Source organism: Sminthopsis crassicaudata, chromosome 3 (assembly GCF_048593235.1).
Source record: "Sminthopsis crassicaudata isolate SCR6 chromosome 3, ASM4859323v1, whole genome shotgun sequence".
In the NCBI taxonomy this organism is placed as follows: Eukaryota; Metazoa; Chordata; class Mammalia; order Dasyuromorphia; family Dasyuridae; genus Sminthopsis; species Sminthopsis crassicaudata.
In genome coordinates this window covers 286,886,225-286,906,927 of record NC_133619.1, presented here as the reverse complement: position 1 = coordinate 286,906,927, position 20,703 = coordinate 286,886,225, and the positions used below count along the sequence as shown (strand labels likewise).

The 20,703-nt window shown below is 34.7% G+C and overlaps 1 protein-coding gene across 1 annotated transcript in view; it reads right to left on the bottom strand.

Moving 5' to 3' along the window:
- The window catches only part of LOC141561385 (uncharacterized), a 48,081-nt gene that overhangs the window by 11,050 nt on the left and 16,328 nt on the right, over positions 1-20,703 (bottom strand). The window contains exons 13-20 of the mRNA XM_074300865.1: positions 19,488-19,525; positions 18,156-18,228; positions 16,932-16,969; positions 15,598-15,670; positions 14,373-14,410; positions 2,790-2,862; positions 1,566-1,603; positions 189-261 (exon numbers count right to left, since the gene is read on the bottom strand). Coding sequence (XP_074156966.1) covers positions 189-261; positions 1,566-1,603; positions 2,790-2,862; positions 14,373-14,410; positions 15,598-15,670; positions 16,932-16,969; positions 18,156-18,228; positions 19,488-19,525 — 444 coding nt within the window. The remainder of the gene's footprint in view (positions 1-188; positions 262-1,565; positions 1,604-2,789; positions 2,863-14,372; positions 14,411-15,597; positions 15,671-16,931; positions 16,970-18,155; positions 18,229-19,487; positions 19,526-20,703) is intronic.

Here is a 20,703-nt window from a genome sequence, read left to right as displayed (position 1 = left end):
CAAAGTTATTTTTGCAACAGAGATATCTATATTTTAAGCAAAAGTCACTTCGTGTCATGCATTTGGGTGTATGTAAATTCTTTCCAAGATATATTATTCCCTTTAAAAAGTGGATGTATTCAGAACCTTTGGAGGTCTTCTATTCAGAGCTAATTGGAATAAAATTTGGGGGAAGAAGGGAAGCTCACTTTTGCTCATCCTCTATTATTAGTCGATCAAGGGTGTTCTTGTGATGAAATCCCAAGTGAAAATTCTTTACATCTGTAAGTATAAAAAATTCAAATGTCAATCCAAAGAAGCAGTAAAACGCATAATCAGAAAGATTGCTAGACAATTTTTGAAAGTGATAGTTTTCTCCTGTGGTTCATTGCAATGACACAGGTACAGATGGCTAGGACCTCTTCCTTCCCCCCAAATATGTATGATCAACTCGAAGGGCTAACGAGTTGCATGCTTCTTTACTGCAAAAGTTAAAATGTCACTGAAATCTAAAACACTCTATGACAGATATTTCGACCTGTGGGGCAATTTCTTGGAAATAAAATCATTTTGGGAAACATATTAACCTACATCCCCTGGGATGCAAAGGAAGCAAAGATGAAGATGGACATCACCTTTGCCAACAAGCAGCTAAAATACTTTTTCTCCTAAGATGTGATTATCAGTGTGTGTCAATAATCTACAGAATCCACTCAATGCATAATATGACCAAACATGGAGTTTGTTAGTGTAATTTAGAGCAGAAAATACCAATGACAAATCACGGCGGGGGGTGGGGGGGGAGGGAAGAGCTAAGGAAACTCAAATGCTGATCATATTGCTCCAGTCAGCCTTTATGAGACATTTTGGTGCAAAGAAAAAGACTGAAGCAGCAAAAAAATTGAGACTTTAGATATTTCATAGAATTGAATGTTTCTCTTAATTATTTCTAAATTGGAAACTGACGAATATACTTTAGAGTTCTCTACTAAGGGAAGACCCTCCAAAGCATGCACTTTTCACTCATTAAGGTTGCTGTTTGCTCAGTATTGCTACCATTGGAGGATTCGGGGAGGAATTCAAGCAATCTTAACTGTTGTAGGAAACGTGTGTATGTGTAAAGGAGAGTTATGTGTATGTGTATAATATGAAAATATATGAACTTAGCTTACTTATATTATCATACTTTATATTCATAAATATATCAATTTGTAATTCCACCATGATGTGGTGTTTAGAGAAAACAAAAAAAAGTAGGAAAAACTATAAACTAAAAAAATACACAGCTGAACAAAAGAGCTATTTGCTAGGGAGAAAGATGTACTTTCAGGAATATAATTTCATGTATATACATTTTGAGGAAATTGGCAATTTATCGTAATGTACACTGAATCCTGGCCAGTTTATAGCTGGCCACATCTCAGTGTTCACTAGCAAAAAATAATACAAACCTATGCAACTGGATAACATAACTACATAGTGAACACTGCAGCTATAAACTAATTTTTCTAAAAACAATCAATAATCTTCTTATGATCTCACTATACTGAAATCAACAAATACACAAAATAAGTGGCGGGACTCACCCTCATCAGATGACCAATTGCTTTCTTCTCTTTCATTACTTTTTATTTATCAGCAAGGAATGAAGTGAAAAGAAAGAAGAAGGAAAAGAAACATTAATCCTCTTTCTAAAAGAGTCTAGAAAGGCCTAATTAGATTTAAGATCTTTTCTAAAACAAAACATCATTTACATTTGCATGAGTGCTCTTCAGTGTGACACAGAGAATTTACAAATTTCCAAATATAAAATTCATATTCACAATATAGCTCACACCAAGGTAGCTGCCATTCCCGGAAGCATTTTTTTTTTTTTACACTGATGAAAGGAAAGTGAGAATTTGTGTCTATGAACCTAATACCTGGATATTTAGAATTGCAAAGTTAACCCAGTTCAGACATCATGGATTTCTCCTCTACAGCCAAGATGTTGAGAAGGAGAAATATCCTGAAATTTCTCAGAGATTATAAGCATAAAACAGGGGATAGGATATGGCAAGTTAATTATGAATTTCATAGTATTTTTGTGGCAATTTAACAATCCTTAGGTATTTGAATGCCTGAATTATTGGGTCCGATTTTCCTGGCATCAAGCACTTTTTTACTGTGGTGTGAGTTAATGTCCTCTCAGGTAGAGATCCCTCTCTACTCAACTTATTTTTGCTTTAAGTGCTATGGGGTAAGAGCTACAATTAAGCTTCCACTTTCTTTCTTAATCCCATTTCACTCAATCACTGCTTTAAGAGACATATCTTCTCCCCAGTCAAGGAATATTACCTCCAAAAATTCTGTTCTCCGGAATGACTGAAGCATCATATGATTTCTAATCAGTCAATATGATAATAGGAAATGTAGAAAAATACTTCAAATAAAAGATAATTGGACAGCAGCTAGAAGGCACATTGGAAAGAGCACCAGACATTGGAGTCAGGAGGCCTGTGTTCAATTTCAGTTCGAAACTCAAATCCTTAAAAATAAGTGTCTGATACTCCACAACACATATCAACCAAGGGACTATGCAAATATTTTAAAAGAAGGAAATGATGTGGCTAATATAAGGGGCAAAGTTATTTTTGCAACAGAGATATCTATGTTTTAAGCAAAAGTCACTTCTAGTCATGCATTTGGGTGTATGTAAATTCTTTACAAGATATATTATTCCCTTTAAAAAGTGGATGTATTCAGAACCTTTGGAGGTCCTCTATTCAGAGCTAATTGGAATAAAATTTGGGGGAAGAAGCGAAGCTCACTTTTGCTCATCCTCTATTATTAGTGGATCAAGGGTGTTCTTGTGATGAAATCCCAAGTGAAAATTCTTTACATCTGTAAGTATAAAAAATTCAAATATCAACCCAAAGAAGCAGTAAAACGCATAATCAGAAAGATTGCTAGACAATTTTTGAAAGTGATAGTTTTCTCCTGTGGTTCATTGCAATGACACAGGTACAGGTTTCTAGGACCTCTTCCTTCCCCCCAAATATGTATGATCAACTCGAAGGGCTAACGACTTGCATGCTTCTTTACTGCAAAAGTTAAAATGTCACTGAAATCTAAAACACTCTATGACAGATATTTCGACCTGTGGGGCAATTTCTTGGAAATAAAATCATTTTGGGAAACATAGTAAACCATCTACACTCCCTGGGATGCAAAGGAAGCTAAGATGAAGATGGACATCACCTTTGCCAACAAGCAGCTAAAATACTTTTTCTCCTAAGATGTGATTATCAGTGTGTGTCAATAATCTACAGAATCCACTCAATGCATAATATGACCAAACATGGAGTTTGTTAGTGTAATTTAGAGCACAACATACCCCTGACAAATAAAAAGGGGGAGAGCAAAGGACACTCAAATGCTGACCATATTGCTCAAGTCAGCCTGTATGAGACATTTTGGTGCGAAGAAAAAGACTGAAGCAGCAAAAACTTTGAGACTTTAGATATTTCATAGAATTGAATGTTTCTCTTAATTATTTCTAAATTGGAAACTGACAAATATACTTTAGTGTTCTCTACTAAGGGAAGACCCTCCTAAGCATGCTCATTTCACTCATTAAGGTTGCTGTTTGCTCAGAATTGCTATCATTGGAGGATTCGGGGAGGAATTCAAGCAATCTTAACTGTTGTAGGAAACGTGTGTGTATGTGTAAAGGAGAGTTATGTGTATGTGTATAATATGAAAATATATGAATTTATCTTACTTTATATTCATAAATATATCAAATTTTAATTCCAACTTGATATGGTGTTCAGAGGAAACAAAAAAAAAAGTAGCAAAAACTATAAACTAAAAAAATACACAGCTGAACAAAAGAGCTATTTGCAGGGGAGAAAGATGTACTTTCAGGAATATAATTTCATGTATAAATATATACATTTTGAAGAAATTGGCAATTTATCGTTATGTACACTGAATCCTGGCCAGTTTATAGCTGGCCACATCTCAGTGTTCACTCTGTAGTTTTCTTATCCAGTTGCATGGGTTTGTATTATTTTTTGCAATAAACTAGTTTTTCTAAAAACATTCAATAATCTTCTTATGATCTCACTATACTGAAATCAACAAATACACAAAATAAGTGGCAGGACTCACCCTCATCAGATGACCAATTGCTTTCTTCACTTTCATTACTTTTTATATTTCAGCAAGGAATGAAGTGAAAAGAAAGAAGAAGAAAATGAAACATTAATGTCTCTTTCTAAAAGAGTCTAGAAAGGCCTAACTAGATTTAAGATCTTTTCTAAAACAAAACATCATTTACATTTGCATGAGTGCTCTTCAGTGTGACACAGAGAATCTGTAAAGCTCCAAATATAAAATTCATATTCACAATATAGCTCACACCAAGGTAGCTGCCATTCCCGGAAGCATTTTTTTTTTTTACACTGATGAAAGGAAAGTGAGAATTTGTGTCTATGAACCTAATACCTGGGTATTTAGAATTGCAAAGTTGACCCAGTTGGGACATCATGGATTTCTCCTCTACAGCCAAGATGTTGAGAAGGAGAAATATCCCGAAATTTTTCAGAGATTATAAGCATAAAGCAGGGGATAGGATATGGCAAGTTAATTGTGAATTTCATAGTATTTTTGTGGCAATTTAACAATCCTTAGGTATTTGAATGCCTGAATTATTGGGTCCGATTTTCCTGTCATCAAGCACTTTTTTACTGTGGTGTGAGTTAATGTCCTCTCAGGTAGAGATCCCTCTCTACTCAACTTATTTTTGCTTTAAGTGCTATGGGGTAAGAGCTACAATTAAGCTTCCACTTTCTTTCTTAATCCCATTTCACTCAATCACTGCTTTAAGAGACATATCTTCTCCCCAATCAAGGAATATTACCTCCAAAAATTCTGTTCTCTGGAATGACTGAAGCATCATATGGTTTCTAATCAGTCAATATGATAATAGAGAATGTAGAAAAATACTTATACTTAAAGTAAAACATAATGTTACAGCAGCTAGAAGGGACATTGGAAAGTGCACCAGACATTGGAGTCAGGAGGCCTGAGTTCAGTTTCAGTTCGAATCTGAAACCCTTAAAAATAAGTGTCTGATACTCCACAACTCATAGTCACAACCCAGTGACTATGCAAATATTTTAAAAGAAGGAAATGTTGCTGGTGATATATGAGAAGTCTATTTTTGAATTCGAGACCTCTAAATTTCAAGGAAATGTCCCTTCCATTTGAAGGTATGTACATTCTTTATACAAGGTATCTTCTTCTCTAAAAAAATGAAGGTATTCTGAACCTTTTGAGGTCCTCCTTACAGAGCTAATTGGAATAAAGTGTTTGGGGAAGAAGGGAAGCTCACTTTTTCTCATCTTTTATCCTGTTTGACTCAGGTGTGTTGTTATGACGGTAATGAAAATACGATTCCAATATATCTGTAAGTATAAAAATATCCAATAACAAACCAAAGAAGCAGTCAAATGCATAAATCAGACAAGTTTTGAAAGTGATAGTTTTCTCATGTGGTTCCTTACAATGACACAGGTACAGGTTTCTAGGACCTCTTCCTTCCCCCCAAATATGTATGATCAACTCGAAGGGCTAACGACTTGCATGCTTCTTTACTGCAAAAGTTAAAATGTCACTGAAATCTAAAACACTCTATGACAGATATTTCGACCTGTGGGGCAATTTCTTGGAAATAAAATCATTTTGGGAAACATAGTAAACCATCTACACTCCCTGGGATGCAAAGGAAGCTAAGATGAAGATGGACATCACCTTTGCCAACAAGCAGCTAAAATACTTTTTCTCCTAAGATGTGATTATCAGTGTGTGTCAATAATCTACAGAATCCACTCAATGCATAATATGACCAAACATGGAGTTTGTTAGTGTAATTTAGAGCACAACATACCCCTGACAAATAAAAAGGGGGAGAGCAAAGGACACTCAAATGCTGACCATATTGCTCAAGTCAGCCTGTATGAGACATTTTGGTGCGAAGAAAAAGACTGAAGCAGCAAAAACTTTGAGACTTTAGATATTTCATAGAATTGAATGTTTCTCTTAATTATTTCTAAATTGGAAACTGACAAATATACTTTAGTGTTCTCTACTAAGGGAAGACCCTCCTAAGCATGCTCATTTCACTCATTAAGGTTGCTGTTTGCTCAGAATTGCTATCATTGGAGGATTCGGGGAGGAATTCAAGCAATCTTAACTGTTGTAGGAAATGTGTGTGTATGTGTAAAGGAGAGTTATGTGTATGTGTATAATATGAAAATATATGAATTTATCTTACTTTATATTCATAAATATATCAAATTTTAATTCCAACTTGATATGGTGTTCAGAGGAAACAAAAAAAAAAAGTAGCAAAAACTATAAACTAAAAAAATACACAGCTGAACAAAAGAGCTATTTGCAGGGGAGAAAGATGTACTTTCAGGAATATAATTTCATGTATAAATATATACATTTTGAAGAAATTGGCAATTTATCGTTATGTACACTGAATCCTGGCCAGTTTATAGCTGGCCACATCTCAGTGTTCACTCTGTAGTTTTCTTATCCAGTTGCATGGGTTTGTATTATTTTTTGCAATAAACTAGTTTTTCTAAAAACATTCAATAATCTTCTTATGATCTCACTATACTGAAATCAACAAATACACAAAATAAGTGGCAGGACTCACCCTCATCAGATGACCAATTGCTTTCTTCACTTTCATTACTTTTTATATTTCAGCAAGGAATGAAGTGAAAAGAAAGAAGAAGAAAATGAAACATTAATCCTCTTTCTAAAAGAGTCTAGAAAGGCCTAACTAGATTTAAGATCTTTTCTAAAACAAAACATCATTTACATTTGCATGAGTGCTCTTCAGTGTGACACAGAGAATCTGTAAAGCTCCAAATATAAAATTCATATTCACAATATAGCTCACACCAAGGTAGCTGCCATTCCCGGAAGCATTTTTTTTTTTTTATACTGATGAAAGGAAAGTGAGAATTTGTGTCTATGAACCTAATACCTGGATATTTAGAATTGCAAAGTTGACCCAGTTGGGACATCATGGATTTCTCCTCTACAGCCAAGATGTTGAGAAGGAGAAATATCCCGAAATTTTTCAGAGATTATAAGCATAAAGCAGGGGATAGGATATGGCAAGTTAATTGTGAATTTCATAGTATTTTTGTGGCAATTTAACAATCCTTAGGTATTTGAATGCCTGAATTATTGGGTCCGATTTTCCTGTCATCAAGCACTTTTTTACTGTGGTGTGAGTTAATGTCCTCTCAGGTAGAGATCCCTCTCTACTCAACTTATTTTTGCTTTAAGTGCTATGGGGTAAGAGCTACAATTAAGCTTCCACTTTCTTTCTTAATCCCATTTCACTCAATCACTGCTTTAAGAGACATATCTTCTCCCCAATCAAGGAATATTACCTCCAAAAATTCTGTTCTCTGGAATGACTGAAGCATCATATGGTTTCTAATCAGTCAATATGATAATAGAGAATGTAGAAAAATACTTATACTTAAAGTAAAACATAATGTTACAGCAGCTAGAAGGGACATTGGAAAGTGCACCAGACATTGGAGTCAGGAGGCCTGAGTTCAGTTTCAGTTCGAATCTGAAACCCTTAAAAATAAGTGTCTGATACTCCACAACTCATAGTCACAACCCAGTGACTATGCAAATATTTTAAAAGAAGGAAATGTTGCTGGTGATATATGAGAAGTCTATTTTTGAATTCGAGACCTCTAAATTTCAAGGAAATGTCCCTTCCATTTGAAGGTATGTACATTCTTTATACAAGGTATCTTCTTCTCTAAAAAAATGAAGGTATTCTGAACCTTTTGAGGTCCTCCTTACAGAGCTAATTGGAATAAAGTGTTTGGGGAAGAAGGGAAGCTCACTTTTTCTCATCTTTTATCCTGTTTGACTCAGGTGTGTTGTTATGACGGTAATGAAAATACGATTCCAATATATCTGTAAGTATAAAAATATCCAATAACAAACCAAAGAAGCAGTCAAATGCATAAATCAGACAAGTTTTGAAAGTGATAGTTTTCTCATGTGGTTCCTTACAATGACACAGGTACAGGTTTCTAGGACCTCTTCCTTCCCCCCAAATATTTATGATCAACTCGAAGGGCTAACGACTTGCATGCTTCTTTACTGCAAAAGTTAAAATGTCACTGAAATCTAAAACACTCTATAACAGATATTTCGACCTGTGGGGCAATTTCTTGGAAATAAAATCATTTTGGGAAACATAGTAAACCATCTACACTCCCTGGGATGCAAAGGAAGCTAAGATGAAGATGGACATCACCTTTGCCAACAAGCAGCTAAAATACTTTTTCTCCTAAGATGTGATTATCAGTGTGTGTCAATAATCTACAGAATCCACTCAATGCATAATATGACCAAACATGGAGTTTGTTAGTGTAATTTAGAGCACAACATACCCCTGACAAATAAAAAGGGGGAGAGCAAAGGACACTCAAATGCTGACCATATTGCTCAAGTCAGCCTGTATGAGACATTTTGGTGCGAAGAAAAAGACTGAAGCAGCAAAAACTTTGAGACTTTAGATATTTCATAGAATTGAATGTTTCTCTTAATTATTTCTAAATTGGAAACTGACAAATATACTTTAGTGTTCTCTACTAAGGGAAGACCCTCCTAAGCATGCTCATTTCACTCATTAAGGTTGCTGTTTGCTCAGAATTGCTATCATTGGAGGATTCGGGGAGGAATTCAAGCAATCTTAACTGTTGTAGGAAACGTGTGTGTATGTGTAAAGGAGAGTTATGTGTATGTGTATAATATGAAAATATATGAATTTATCTTACTTTATATTCATAAATATATCAAATTTTAATTCCAACTTGATATGGTGTTCAGAGGAAACAAAAAAAAAAGTAGCAAAAACTATAAACTAAAAAAATACACAGCTGAACAAAAGAGCTATTTGCAGGGGAGAAAGATGTACTTTCAGGAATATAATTTCATGTATAAATATATACATTTTGAAGAAATTGGCAATTTATCGTTATGTACACTGAATCCTGGCCAGTTTATAGCTGGCCACATCTCAGTGTTCACTCTGTAGTTTTCTTATCCAGTTGCATGGGTTTGTATTATTTTTTGCAATAAACTAGTTTTTCTAAAAACATTCAATAATCTTCTTATGATCTCACTATACTGAAATCAACAAATACACAAAATAAGTGGCAGGACTCACCCTCATCAGATGACCAATTGCTTTCTTCACTTTCATTACTTTTTATATTTCAGCAAGGAATGAAGTGAAAAGAAAGAAGAAGAAAATGAAACATTAATCCTCTTTCTAAAAGAGTCTAGAAAGGCCTAACTAGATTTAAGATCTTTTCTAAAACAAAACATCATTTACATTTGCATGAGTGCTCTTCAGTGTGACACAGAGAATCTGTAAAGCTCCAAATATAAAATTCATATTCACAATATAGCTCACACCAAGGTAGCTGCCATTCCCGGAAGCATTTTTTTTTTTTTATACTGATGAAAGGAAAGTGAGAATTTGTGTCTATGAACCTAATACCTGGATATTTAGAATTGCAAAGTTGACCCAGTTGGGACATCATGGATTTCTCCTCTACAGCCAAGATGTTGAGAAGGAGAAATATCCCGAAATTTTTCAGAGATTATAAGCATAAAGCAGGGGATAGGATATGGCAAGTTAATTGTGAATTTCATAGTATTTTTGTGGCAATTTAACAATCCTTAGGTATTTGAATGCCTGAATTATTGGGTCCGATTTTCCTGTCATCAAGCACTTTTTTACTGTGGTGTGAGTTAATGTCCTCTCAGGTAGAGATCCCTCTCTACTCAACTTATTTTTGCTTTAAGTGCTATGGGGTAAGAGCTACAATTAAGCTTCCACTTTCTTTCTTAATCCCATTTCACTCAATCACTGCTTTAAGAGACATATCTTCTCCCCAATCAAGGAATATTACCTCCAAAAATTCTGTTCTCTGGAATGACTGAAGCATCATATGGTTTCTAATCAGTCAATATGATAATAGAGAATGTAGAAAAATACTTATACTTAAAGTAAAACATAATGTTACAGCAGCTAGAAGGGACATTGGAAAGTGCACCAGACATTGGAGTCAGGAGGCCTGAGTTCAGTTTCAGTTCGAATCTGAAACCCTTAAAAATAAGTGTCTGATACTCCACAACTCATAGTCACAACCCAGTGACTATGCAAATATTTTAAAAGAAGGAAATGTTGCTGGTGATATATGAGAAGTCTATTTTTGAATTCGAGACCTCTAAATTTCAAGGAAATGTCCCTTCCATTTGAAGGTATGTACATTCTTTATACAAGGTATCTTCTTCTCTAAAAAAATGAAGGTATTCTGAACCTTTTGAGGTCCTCCTTACAGAGCTAATTGGAATAAAGTGTTTGGGGAAGAAGGGAAGCTCACTTTTTCTCATCTTTTATCCTGTTTGACTCAGGTGTGTTGTTATGACGGTAATGAAAATACGATTCCAATATATCTGTAAGTATAAAAATATCCAATAACAAACCAAAGAAGCAGTCAAATGCATAAATCAGACAAGTTTTGAAAGTGATAGTTTTCTCATGTGGTTCCTTACAATGACACAGGTACAGGTTTCTAGGACCTCTTCCTTCCCCCCAAATATTTATGATCAACTCGAAGGGCTAACGACTTGCATGCTTCTTTACTGCAAAAGTTAAAATGTCACTGAAATCTAAAACACTCTATAACAGATATTTCGACCTGTGGGGCAATTTCTTGGAAATAAAATCATTTTGGGAAACATAGTAAACCATCTACACTCCCTGGGATGCAAAGGAAGCTAAGATGAAGATGGACATCACCTTTGCCAACAAGCAGCTAAAATACTTTTTCTCCTAAGATGTGATTATCAGTGTGTGTCAATAATCTACAGAATCCACTCAATGCATAATATGACCAAACATGGAGTTTGTTAGTGTAATTTAGAGCACAACATACCCCTGACAAATAAAAAGGGGGAGAGCAAAGGACACTCAAATGCTGACCATATTGCTCAAGTCAGCCTGTATGAGACATTTTGGTGCGAAGAAAAAGACTGAAGCAGCAAAAACTTTGAGACTTTAGATATTTCATAGAATTGAATGTTTCTCTTAATTATTTCTAAATTGGAAACTGACAAATATACTTTAGTGTTCTCTACTAAGGGAAGACCCTCCTAAGCATGCTCATTTCACTCATTAAGGTTGCTGTTTGCTCAGAATTGCTATCATTGGAGGATTCGGGGAGGAATTCAAGCAATCTTAACTGTTGTAGGAAACGTGTGTGTATGTGTAAAGGAGAGTTATGTGTATGTGTATAATATGAAAATATATGAATTTATCTTACTTTATATTCATAAATATATCAAATTTTAATTCCAACTTGATATGGTGTTCAGAGGAAACAAAAAAAAAAGTAGCAAAAACTATAAACTAAAAAAATACACAGCTGAACAAAAGAGCTATTTGCAGGGGAGAAAGATGTACTTTCAGGAATATAATTTCATGTATAAATATATACATTTTGAAGAAATTGGCAATTTATCGTTATGTACACTGAATCCTGGCCAGTTTATAGCTGGCCACATCTCAGTGTTCACTCTGTAGTTTTCTTATCCAGTTGCATGGGTTTGTATTATTTTTTGCAATAAACTAGTTTTTCTAAAAACATTCAATAATCTTCTTATGATCTCACTATACTGAAATCAACAAATACACAAAATAAGTGGCAGGACTCACCCTCATCAGATGACCAATTGCTTTCTTCACTTTCATTACTTTTTATATTTCAGCAAGGAATGAAGTGAAAAGAAAGAAGAAGAAAATGAAACATTAATGTCTCTTTCTAAAAGAGTCTAGAAAGGCCTAACTAGATTTAAGATCTTTTCTAAAACAAAACATCATTTACATTTGCATGAGTGCTCTTCAGTGTGACACAGAGAATCTGTAAAGCTCCAAATATAAAATTCATATTCACAATATAGCTCACACCAAGGTAGCTGCCATTCCCGGAAGCATTTTTTTTTTTTACACTGATGAAAGGAAAGTGAGAATTTGTGTCTATGAACCTAATACCTGGGTATTTAGAATTGCAAAGTTGACCCAGTTGGGACATCATGGATTTCTCCTCTACAGCCAAGATGTTGAGAAGGAGAAATATCCCGAAATTTTTCAGAGATTATAAGCATAAAGCAGGGGATAGGATATGGCAAGTTAATTGTGAATTTCATAGTATTTTTGTGGCAATTTAACAATCCTTAGGTATTTGAATGCCTGAATTATTGGGTCCGATTTTCCTGTCATCAAGCACTTTTTTACTGTGGTGTGAGTTAATGTCCTCTCAGGTAGAGATCCCTCTCTACTCAACTTATTTTTGCTTTAAGTGCTATGGGGTAAGAGCTACAATTAAGCTTCCACTTTCTTTCTTAATCCCATTTCACTCAATCACTGCTTTAAGAGACATATCTTCTCCCCAATCAAGGAATATTACCTCCAAAAATTCTGTTCTCTGGAATGACTGAAGCATCATATGGTTTCTAATCAGTCAATATGATAATAGAGAATGTAGAAAAATACTTATACTTAAAGTAAAACATAATGTTACAGCAGCTAGAAGGGACATTGGAAAGTGCACCAGACATTGGAGTCAGGAGGCCTGAGTTCAGTTTCAGTTCGAATCTGAAACCCTTAAAAATAAGTGTCTGATACTCCACAACTCATAGTCACAACCCAGTGACTATGCAAATATTTTAAAAGAAGGAAATGTTGCTGGTGATATATGAGAAGTCTATTTTTGAATTCGAGACCTCTAAATTTCAAGGAAATGTCCCTTCCATTTGAAGGTATGTACATTCTTTATACAAGGTATCTTCTTCTCTAAAAAAATGAAGGTATTCTGAACCTTTTGAGGTCCTCCTTACAGAGCTAATTGGAATAAAGTGTTTGGGGAAGAAGGGAAGCTCACTTTTTCTCATCTTTTATCCTGTTTGACTCAGGTGTGTTGTTATGACGGTAATGAAAATACGATTCCAATATATCTGTAAGTATAAAAATATCCAATAACAAACCAAAGAAGCAGTCAAATGCATAAATCAGACAAGTTTTGAAAGTGATAGTTTTCTCATGTGGTTCCTTACAATGACACAGGTACAGGTTTCTAGGACCTCTTCCTTCCCCCCAAATATGTATGATCAACTCGAAGGGCTAACGACTTGCATGCTTCTTTACTGCAAAAGTTAAAATGTCACTGAAATCTAAAACACTCTATGACAGATATTTCGACCTGTGGGGCAATTTCTTGGAAATAAAATCATTTTGGGAAACATAGTAAACCATCTACACTCCCTGGGATGCAAAGGAAGCTAAGATGAAGATGGACATCACCTTTGCCAACAAGCAGCTAAAATACTTTTTCTCCTAAGATGTGATTATCAGTGTGTGTCAATAATCTACAGAATCCACTCAATGCATAATATGACCAAACATGGAGTTTGTTAGTGTAATTTAGAGCACAACATACCCCTGACAAATAAAAAGGGGGAGAGCAAAGGACACTCAAATGCTGACCATATTGCTCAAGTCAGCCTGTATGAGACATTTTGGTGCGAAGAAAAAGACTGAAGCAGCAAAAACTTTGAGACTTTAGATATTTCATAGAATTGAATGTTTCTCTTAATTATTTCTAAATTGGAAACTGACAAATATACTTTAGTGTTCTCTACTAAGGGAAGACCCTCCTAAGCATGCTCATTTCACTCATTAAGGTTGCTGTTTGCTCAGAATTGCTATCATTGGAGGATTCGGGGAGGAATTCAAGCAATCTTAACTGTTGTAGGAAATGTGTGTGTATGTGTAAAGGAGAGTTATGTGTATGTGTATAATATGAAAATATATGAATTTATCTTACTTTATATTCATAAATATATCAAATTTTAATTCCAACTTGATATGGTGTTCAGAGGAAACAAAAAAAAAAAGTAGCAAAAACTATAAACTAAAAAAATACACAGCTGAACAAAAGAGCTATTTGCAGGGGAGAAAGATGTACTTTCAGGAATATAATTTCATGTATAAATATATACATTTTGAAGAAATTGGCAATTTATCGTTATGTACACTGAATCCTGGCCAGTTTATAGCTGGCCACATCTCAGTGTTCACTCTGTAGTTTTCTTATCCAGTTGCATGGGTTTGTATTATTTTTTGCAATAAACTAGTTTTTCTAAAAACATTCAATAATCTTCTTATGATCTCACTATACTGAAATCAACAAATACACAAAATAAGTGGCAGGACTCACCCTCATCAGATGACCAATTGCTTTCTTCACTTTCATTACTTTTTATATTTCAGCAAGGAATGAAGTGAAAAGAAAGAAGAAGAAAATGAAACATTAATCCTCTTTCTAAAAGAGTCTAGAAAGGCCTAACTAGATTTAAGATCTTTTCTAAAACAAAACATCATTTACATTTGCATGAGTGCTCTTCAGTGTGACACAGAGAATCTGTAAAGCTCCAAATATAAAATTCATATTCACAATATAGCTCACACCAAGGTAGCTGCCATTCCCGGAAGCATTTTTTTTTTTTTATACTGATGAAAGGAAAGTGAGAATTTGTGTCTATGAACCTAATACCTGGATATTTAGAATTGCAAAGTTGACCCAGTTGGGACATCATGGATTTCTCCTCTACAGCCAAGATGTTGAGAAGGAGAAATATCCCGAAATTTTTCAGAGATTATAAGCATAAAGCAGGGGATAGGATATGGCAAGTTAATTGTGAATTTCATAGTATTTTTGTGGCAATTTAACAATCCTTAGGTATTTGAATGCCTGAATTATTGGGTCCGATTTTCCTGTCATCAAGCACTTTTTTACTGTGGTGTGAGTTAATGTCCTCTCAGGTAGAGATCCCTCTCTACTCAACTTATTTTTGCTTTAAGTGCTATGGGGTAAGAGCTACAATTAAGCTTCCACTTTCTTTCTTAATCCCATTTCACTCAATCACTGCTTTAAGAGACATATCTTCTCCCCAATCAAGGAATATTACCTCCAAAAATTCTGTTCTCTGGAATGACTGAAGCATCATATGGTTTCTAATCAGTCAATATGATAATAGAGAATGTAGAAAAATACTTATACTTAAAGTAAAACATAATGTTACAGCAGCTAGAAGGGACATTGGAAAGTGCACCAGACATTGGAGTCAGGAGGCCTGAGTTCAGTTTCAGTTCGAATCTGAAACCCTTAAAAATAAGTGTCTGATACTCCACAACTCATAGTCACAACCCAGTGACTATGCAAATATTTTAAAAGAAGGAAATGTTGCTGGTGATATATGAGAAGTCTATTTTTGAATTCGAGACCTCTAAATTTCAAGGAAATGTCCCTTCCATTTGAAGGTATGTACATTCTTTATACAAGGTATCTTCTTCTCTAAAAAAATGAAGGTATTCTGAACCTTTTGAGGTCCTCCTTACAGAGCTAATTGGAATAAAGTGTTTGGGGAAGAAGGGAAGCTCACTTTTTCTCATCTTTTATCCTGTTTGACTCAGGTGTGTTGTTATGACGGTAATGAAAATACGATTCCAATATATCTGTAAGTATAAAAATATCCAATAACAAACCAAAGAAGCAGTCAAATGCATAAATCAGACAAGTTTTGAAAGTGATAGTTTTCTCATGTGGTTCCTTACAATGACACAGGTACAGGTTTCTAGGACCTCTTCCTTCCCCCCAAATATTTATGATCAACTCGAAGGGCTAACGACTTGCATGCTTCTTTACTGCAAAAGTTAAAATGTCACTGAAATCTAAAACACTCTATAACAGATATTTCGACCTGTGGGGCAATTTCTTGGAAATAAAATCATTTTGGGAAACATAGTAAACCATCTACACTCCCTGGGATGCAAAGGAAGCTAAGATGAAGATGGACATCACCTTTGCCAACAAGCAGCTAAAATACTTTTTCTCCTAAGATGTGATTATCAGTGTGTGTCAATAATCTACAGAATCCACTCAATGCATAATATGACCAAACATGGAGTTTGTTAGTGTAATTTAGAGCACAACATACCCCTGACAAATAAAAAGGGGGAGAGCAAAGGACACTCAAATGCTGACCATATTGCTCAAGTCAGCCTGTATGAGACATTTTGGTGCGAAGAAAAAGACTGAAGCAGCAAAAACTTTGAGACTTTAGATATTTCATAGAATTGAATGTTTCTCTTAATTATTTCTAAATTGGAAACTGACAAATATACTTTAGTGTTCTCTACTAAGGGAAGACCCTCCTAAGCATGCTCATTTCACTCATTAAGGTTGCTGTTTGCTCAGAATTGCTATCATTGGAGGATTCGGGGAGGAATTCAAGCAATCTTAACTGTTGTAGGAAACGTGTGTGTATGTGTAAAGGAGAGTTATGTGTATGTGTATAATATGAAAATATATGAATTTATCTTACTTTATATTCATAAATATATCAATTTTTAATTCCAACTTGATATGGTGTTCAGAGGAAACAAAAAAAAAAGTAGCAAAAACTATAAACTAAAAAAATACACAGCTGAACAAAAGAGCTATTTGCAGGGGAGAAAGATGTACTTTCAGGAATATAATTTCATGTATAAATATATACATTTTGAAGAAATTGGCAATTTATCGTTATGTACACTGAATCCTGGCCAGTTTATAGCTGGCCACATCTCAGTGTTCACTCTGTAGTTTTCTTATCCAGTTGCATGGGTTTGTATTATTTTTTGCAATAAACTAGTTTTTCTAAAAACATTCAATAATCTTCTTATGATCTCACTATACTGAAATCAACAAATACACAAAATAAGTGGCAGGACTCACCCTCATCAGATGACCAATTGCTTTCTTCACTTTCATTACTTTTTATATTTCAGCAAGGAATGAAGTGAAAAGAAAGAAGAAGAAAATGAAACATTAATCCTCTTTCTAAAAGAGTCTAGAAAGGCCTAACTAGATTTAAGATCTTTTCTAAAACAAAACATCATTTACATTTGCATGAGTGCTCTTCAGTGTGACACAGAGAATCTGTAAAGCTCCAAATATAAAATTCATATTCACAATATAGCTCACACCAAGGTAGCTGCCATTCCCGGAAGCATTTTTTTTTTTTACACTGATGAAAGGAAAGTGAGAATTTGTGTCTATGAACCTAATACCTGGATATTTAGAATTGCAAAGTTGACCCAGTTGGGACATCATGGATTTCTCCTCTACAGCCAAGATGTTGAGAAGGAGAAATATCCCGAAATTTTTCAGAGATTATAAGCATAAAGCAGGGGATAGGATATGGCAAGTTAATTGTGAATTTCATAGTATTTTTGTGGCAATTTAACAATCCTTAGGTATTTGAATGCCTGAATTATTGGGTCCGATTTTCCTGTCATCAAGCACTTTTTTACTGTGGTGTGAGTTAATGTCCTCTCAGGTAGAGATCCCTCTCTACTCAACTTATTTTTGCTTTAAGTGCTATGGGGTAAGAGCTACAATTAAGCTTCCACTTTCTTTCTTAATCCCATTTCACTCAATCACTGCTTTAAGAGACATATCTTCTCCCCAATCAAGGAATATTACCTCCAAAAATTCTGTTCTCTGGAATGACTGAAGCATCATATGGTTTCTAATCAGTCAATATGATAATAGAGAATGTAGAAAAATACTTATACTTAAAGTAAAACATAATGTTACAGCAGCTAGAAGGGACATTGGAAAGTGCACCAGACATTGGAGTCAGGAGGCCTGAGTTCAGTTTCAGTTCGAATCTGAAACCCTTAAAAATAAGTGTCTGATACTCCACAACTCATAGTCACAACCCAGTGACTATGCAAATATTTTAAAAGAAGGAAATGTTGCTGGTGATATATGAGAAGTCTATTTTTGAATTCGAGACCTCTAAATTTCAAGGAAATGTCCCTTCCATTTGAAGGTATGTACATTCTTTATACAAGGTATCTTCTTCTCTAAAAAAATGAAGGTATTCTGAACCTTTTGAGGTCCTCCTTACAGAGCTAATTGGAATAAAGTGTTTGGGGAAGAAGGGAAGCTCACTTTTTCTCATCTTTTATCCTGTTTGACTCAGGTGTGTTGTTATGACGGTAATGAAAATACGATTCCAATATATCTGTAAGTATAAAAATATCCAATAACAAACCAAAGAAGCAGTCAAATGCATAAATCAGACAAGTTTTGAAAGTGATAGTTTTCTCATGTGGTTCCTTACAATGACACAGGTACAGGTTTCTAGGACCTCTTCCTTCCCCCCAAATATGTATGATCAACTCGAAGGGCTAACGACTTGCATGCTTCTTTACTGCAAAAGTTAAAATGTCACTGAAATCTAAAACACTCTATGACAGATATTTCGACCTGTGGGGCAATTTCTTGGAAATAAAATCATTTTGGGAAACATAGTAAACCATCTACACTCCCTGGGATGCAAAGGAAGCTAAGATGAAGATGGACATCACCTTTGCCAACAAGCAGCTAAAATACTTTTTCTCCTAAGATGTGATTATCAGTGTGTGTCAATAATCTACAGAATCCACTCAATGCATAATATGACCAAACATGGAGTTTGTTAGTGTAATTTAGAGCACAACATACCCCTGACAAATAAAAAGGGGGAGAGCAAAGGACACTCAAATGCTGACCATATTGCTCAAGTCAGCCTGTATGAGACATTTTGGTGCGAAGAAAAAGACTGAAGCAGCAAAAACTTTGAGACTTTAGATATTTCATAGAATTGAATGTTTCTCTTAATTATTTCTAAATTGGAAACTGACAAATATACTTTAGTGTTCTCTACTAAGGGAAGACCCTCCTAAGCATGCTCATTTCACTCATTAAGGTTGCTGTTTGCTCAGAATTGCTATCATTGGAGGATTCGGGGAGGAATTCAAGCAATCTTAACTGTTGTAGGAAACGTGTGTGTATGTGTAAAGGAGAGTTATGTGTATGTGTATAATATGAAAATATATGAATTTATCTTACTTTATATTCATAAATATATCAATTTTAATTCCAACTTGATATGGTGTTCAGAGGAAACAAAAAAAAAGTAGCAAAAACTATAAACTAAAAAAATACACAGCTGAACAAAAGAGCTATTTGCAGGGGAGAAAGATGTACTTTCAGGAATATAATTTCATGTATAAATATATACATTTTGAAGAAATTGGCAATTTATCGTTATGTACACTGAATCCTGGCCAGTTTATAGCTGGCCACATCTCAGTGTTCACTCTGTAGTTTTCTTATCCAGTTGCATGGGTTTGTATTATTTTTTGCAATAAACTAGTTTTTCTAAAAACATTCAATAATCTTCTTATGATCTCACTATACTGAAATCAACAAATACACAAAATAAGTGGCAGGACTCACCCTCATCAGATGACCAATTGCTTTCTTCACTTTCATTACTTTTTATATTTCAGCAAGGAATGAAGTGAAAAGAAAGAAGAAGAAAATGAAACATTAATCCTCTTTCTAAAAGAGTCTAGAAAGGCCTAACTAGATTTAAGATCTTTTCTAAAACAAAACATCATTTACATTTGCATGAGTGCTCTTCAGTGTGACACAGAGAATCTGTAAAGCTCCAAATATAAAATTCATATTCACAATATAGCTCACACCAAGGTAGCTGCCATTCCCGGAAGCATTTTTTTTTTTTTATACTGATGAAAGGAAAGTGAGAATTTGTGTCTATGAACCTAATACCTGGATATTTAGAATTGCAAAGTTGACCCAGTTGGGACATCATGGATTTCTCCTCTACAGCCAAGATGTTGAGAAGGAGAAATATCCCGAAATTTTTCAGAGATTATAAGCATAAAGCAGGGGATAGGATATGGCAAGTTAATTGTGAATTTCATAGTATTTTTGTGGCAATTTAACAATCCTTAGGTATTTGAATGCCTGAATTATTGGGTCCGATTTTCCTGTCATCAAGCACTTTTTTACTGTGGTGTGAGTTAATGTCCTCTCAGGTAGAGATCCCTCTCTACTCAACTTATTTTTGCTTTAAGTGCTATGGGGTAAGAGCTACAATTAAGCTTCCACTTTCTTTCTTAATCCCATTTCACTCAATCACTGCTTTAAGAGACATATCTTCTCCCCAATCAAGGAATATTACCTCCAAAAATTCTGTTCTCTGGAATGACTGAAGCATCATATGGTTTCTAATCAGTCAATATGATAATAGAGAATGTAGAAAAATACTTATACTTAAAGTAAAACATAATGTTACAGCAGCTAGAAGGGACATTGGAAAGTGCACCAGACATTGGAGTCAGGAGGCCTGAGTTCAGTTTCAGTTCGAATCTGAAACCCTTAAAAATAAGTGTCTGATACTCCACAACTCATAGTCACAACCCAGTGACTATGCAAATATTTTAAAAGAAGGAAATGTTGCTGGTGATATATGAGAAGTCTATTTTTGAATTCGAGACCTCTAAATTTCAAGGAAATGTCCCTTCCATTTGAAGGTATGTACATTCTTTATACAAGGTATCTTCTTCTCTAAAAAAATGAAGGTATTCTGAACCTTTTGAGGTCCTCCTTACAGAGCTAATTGGAATAAAGTGTTTGGGGAAGAAGG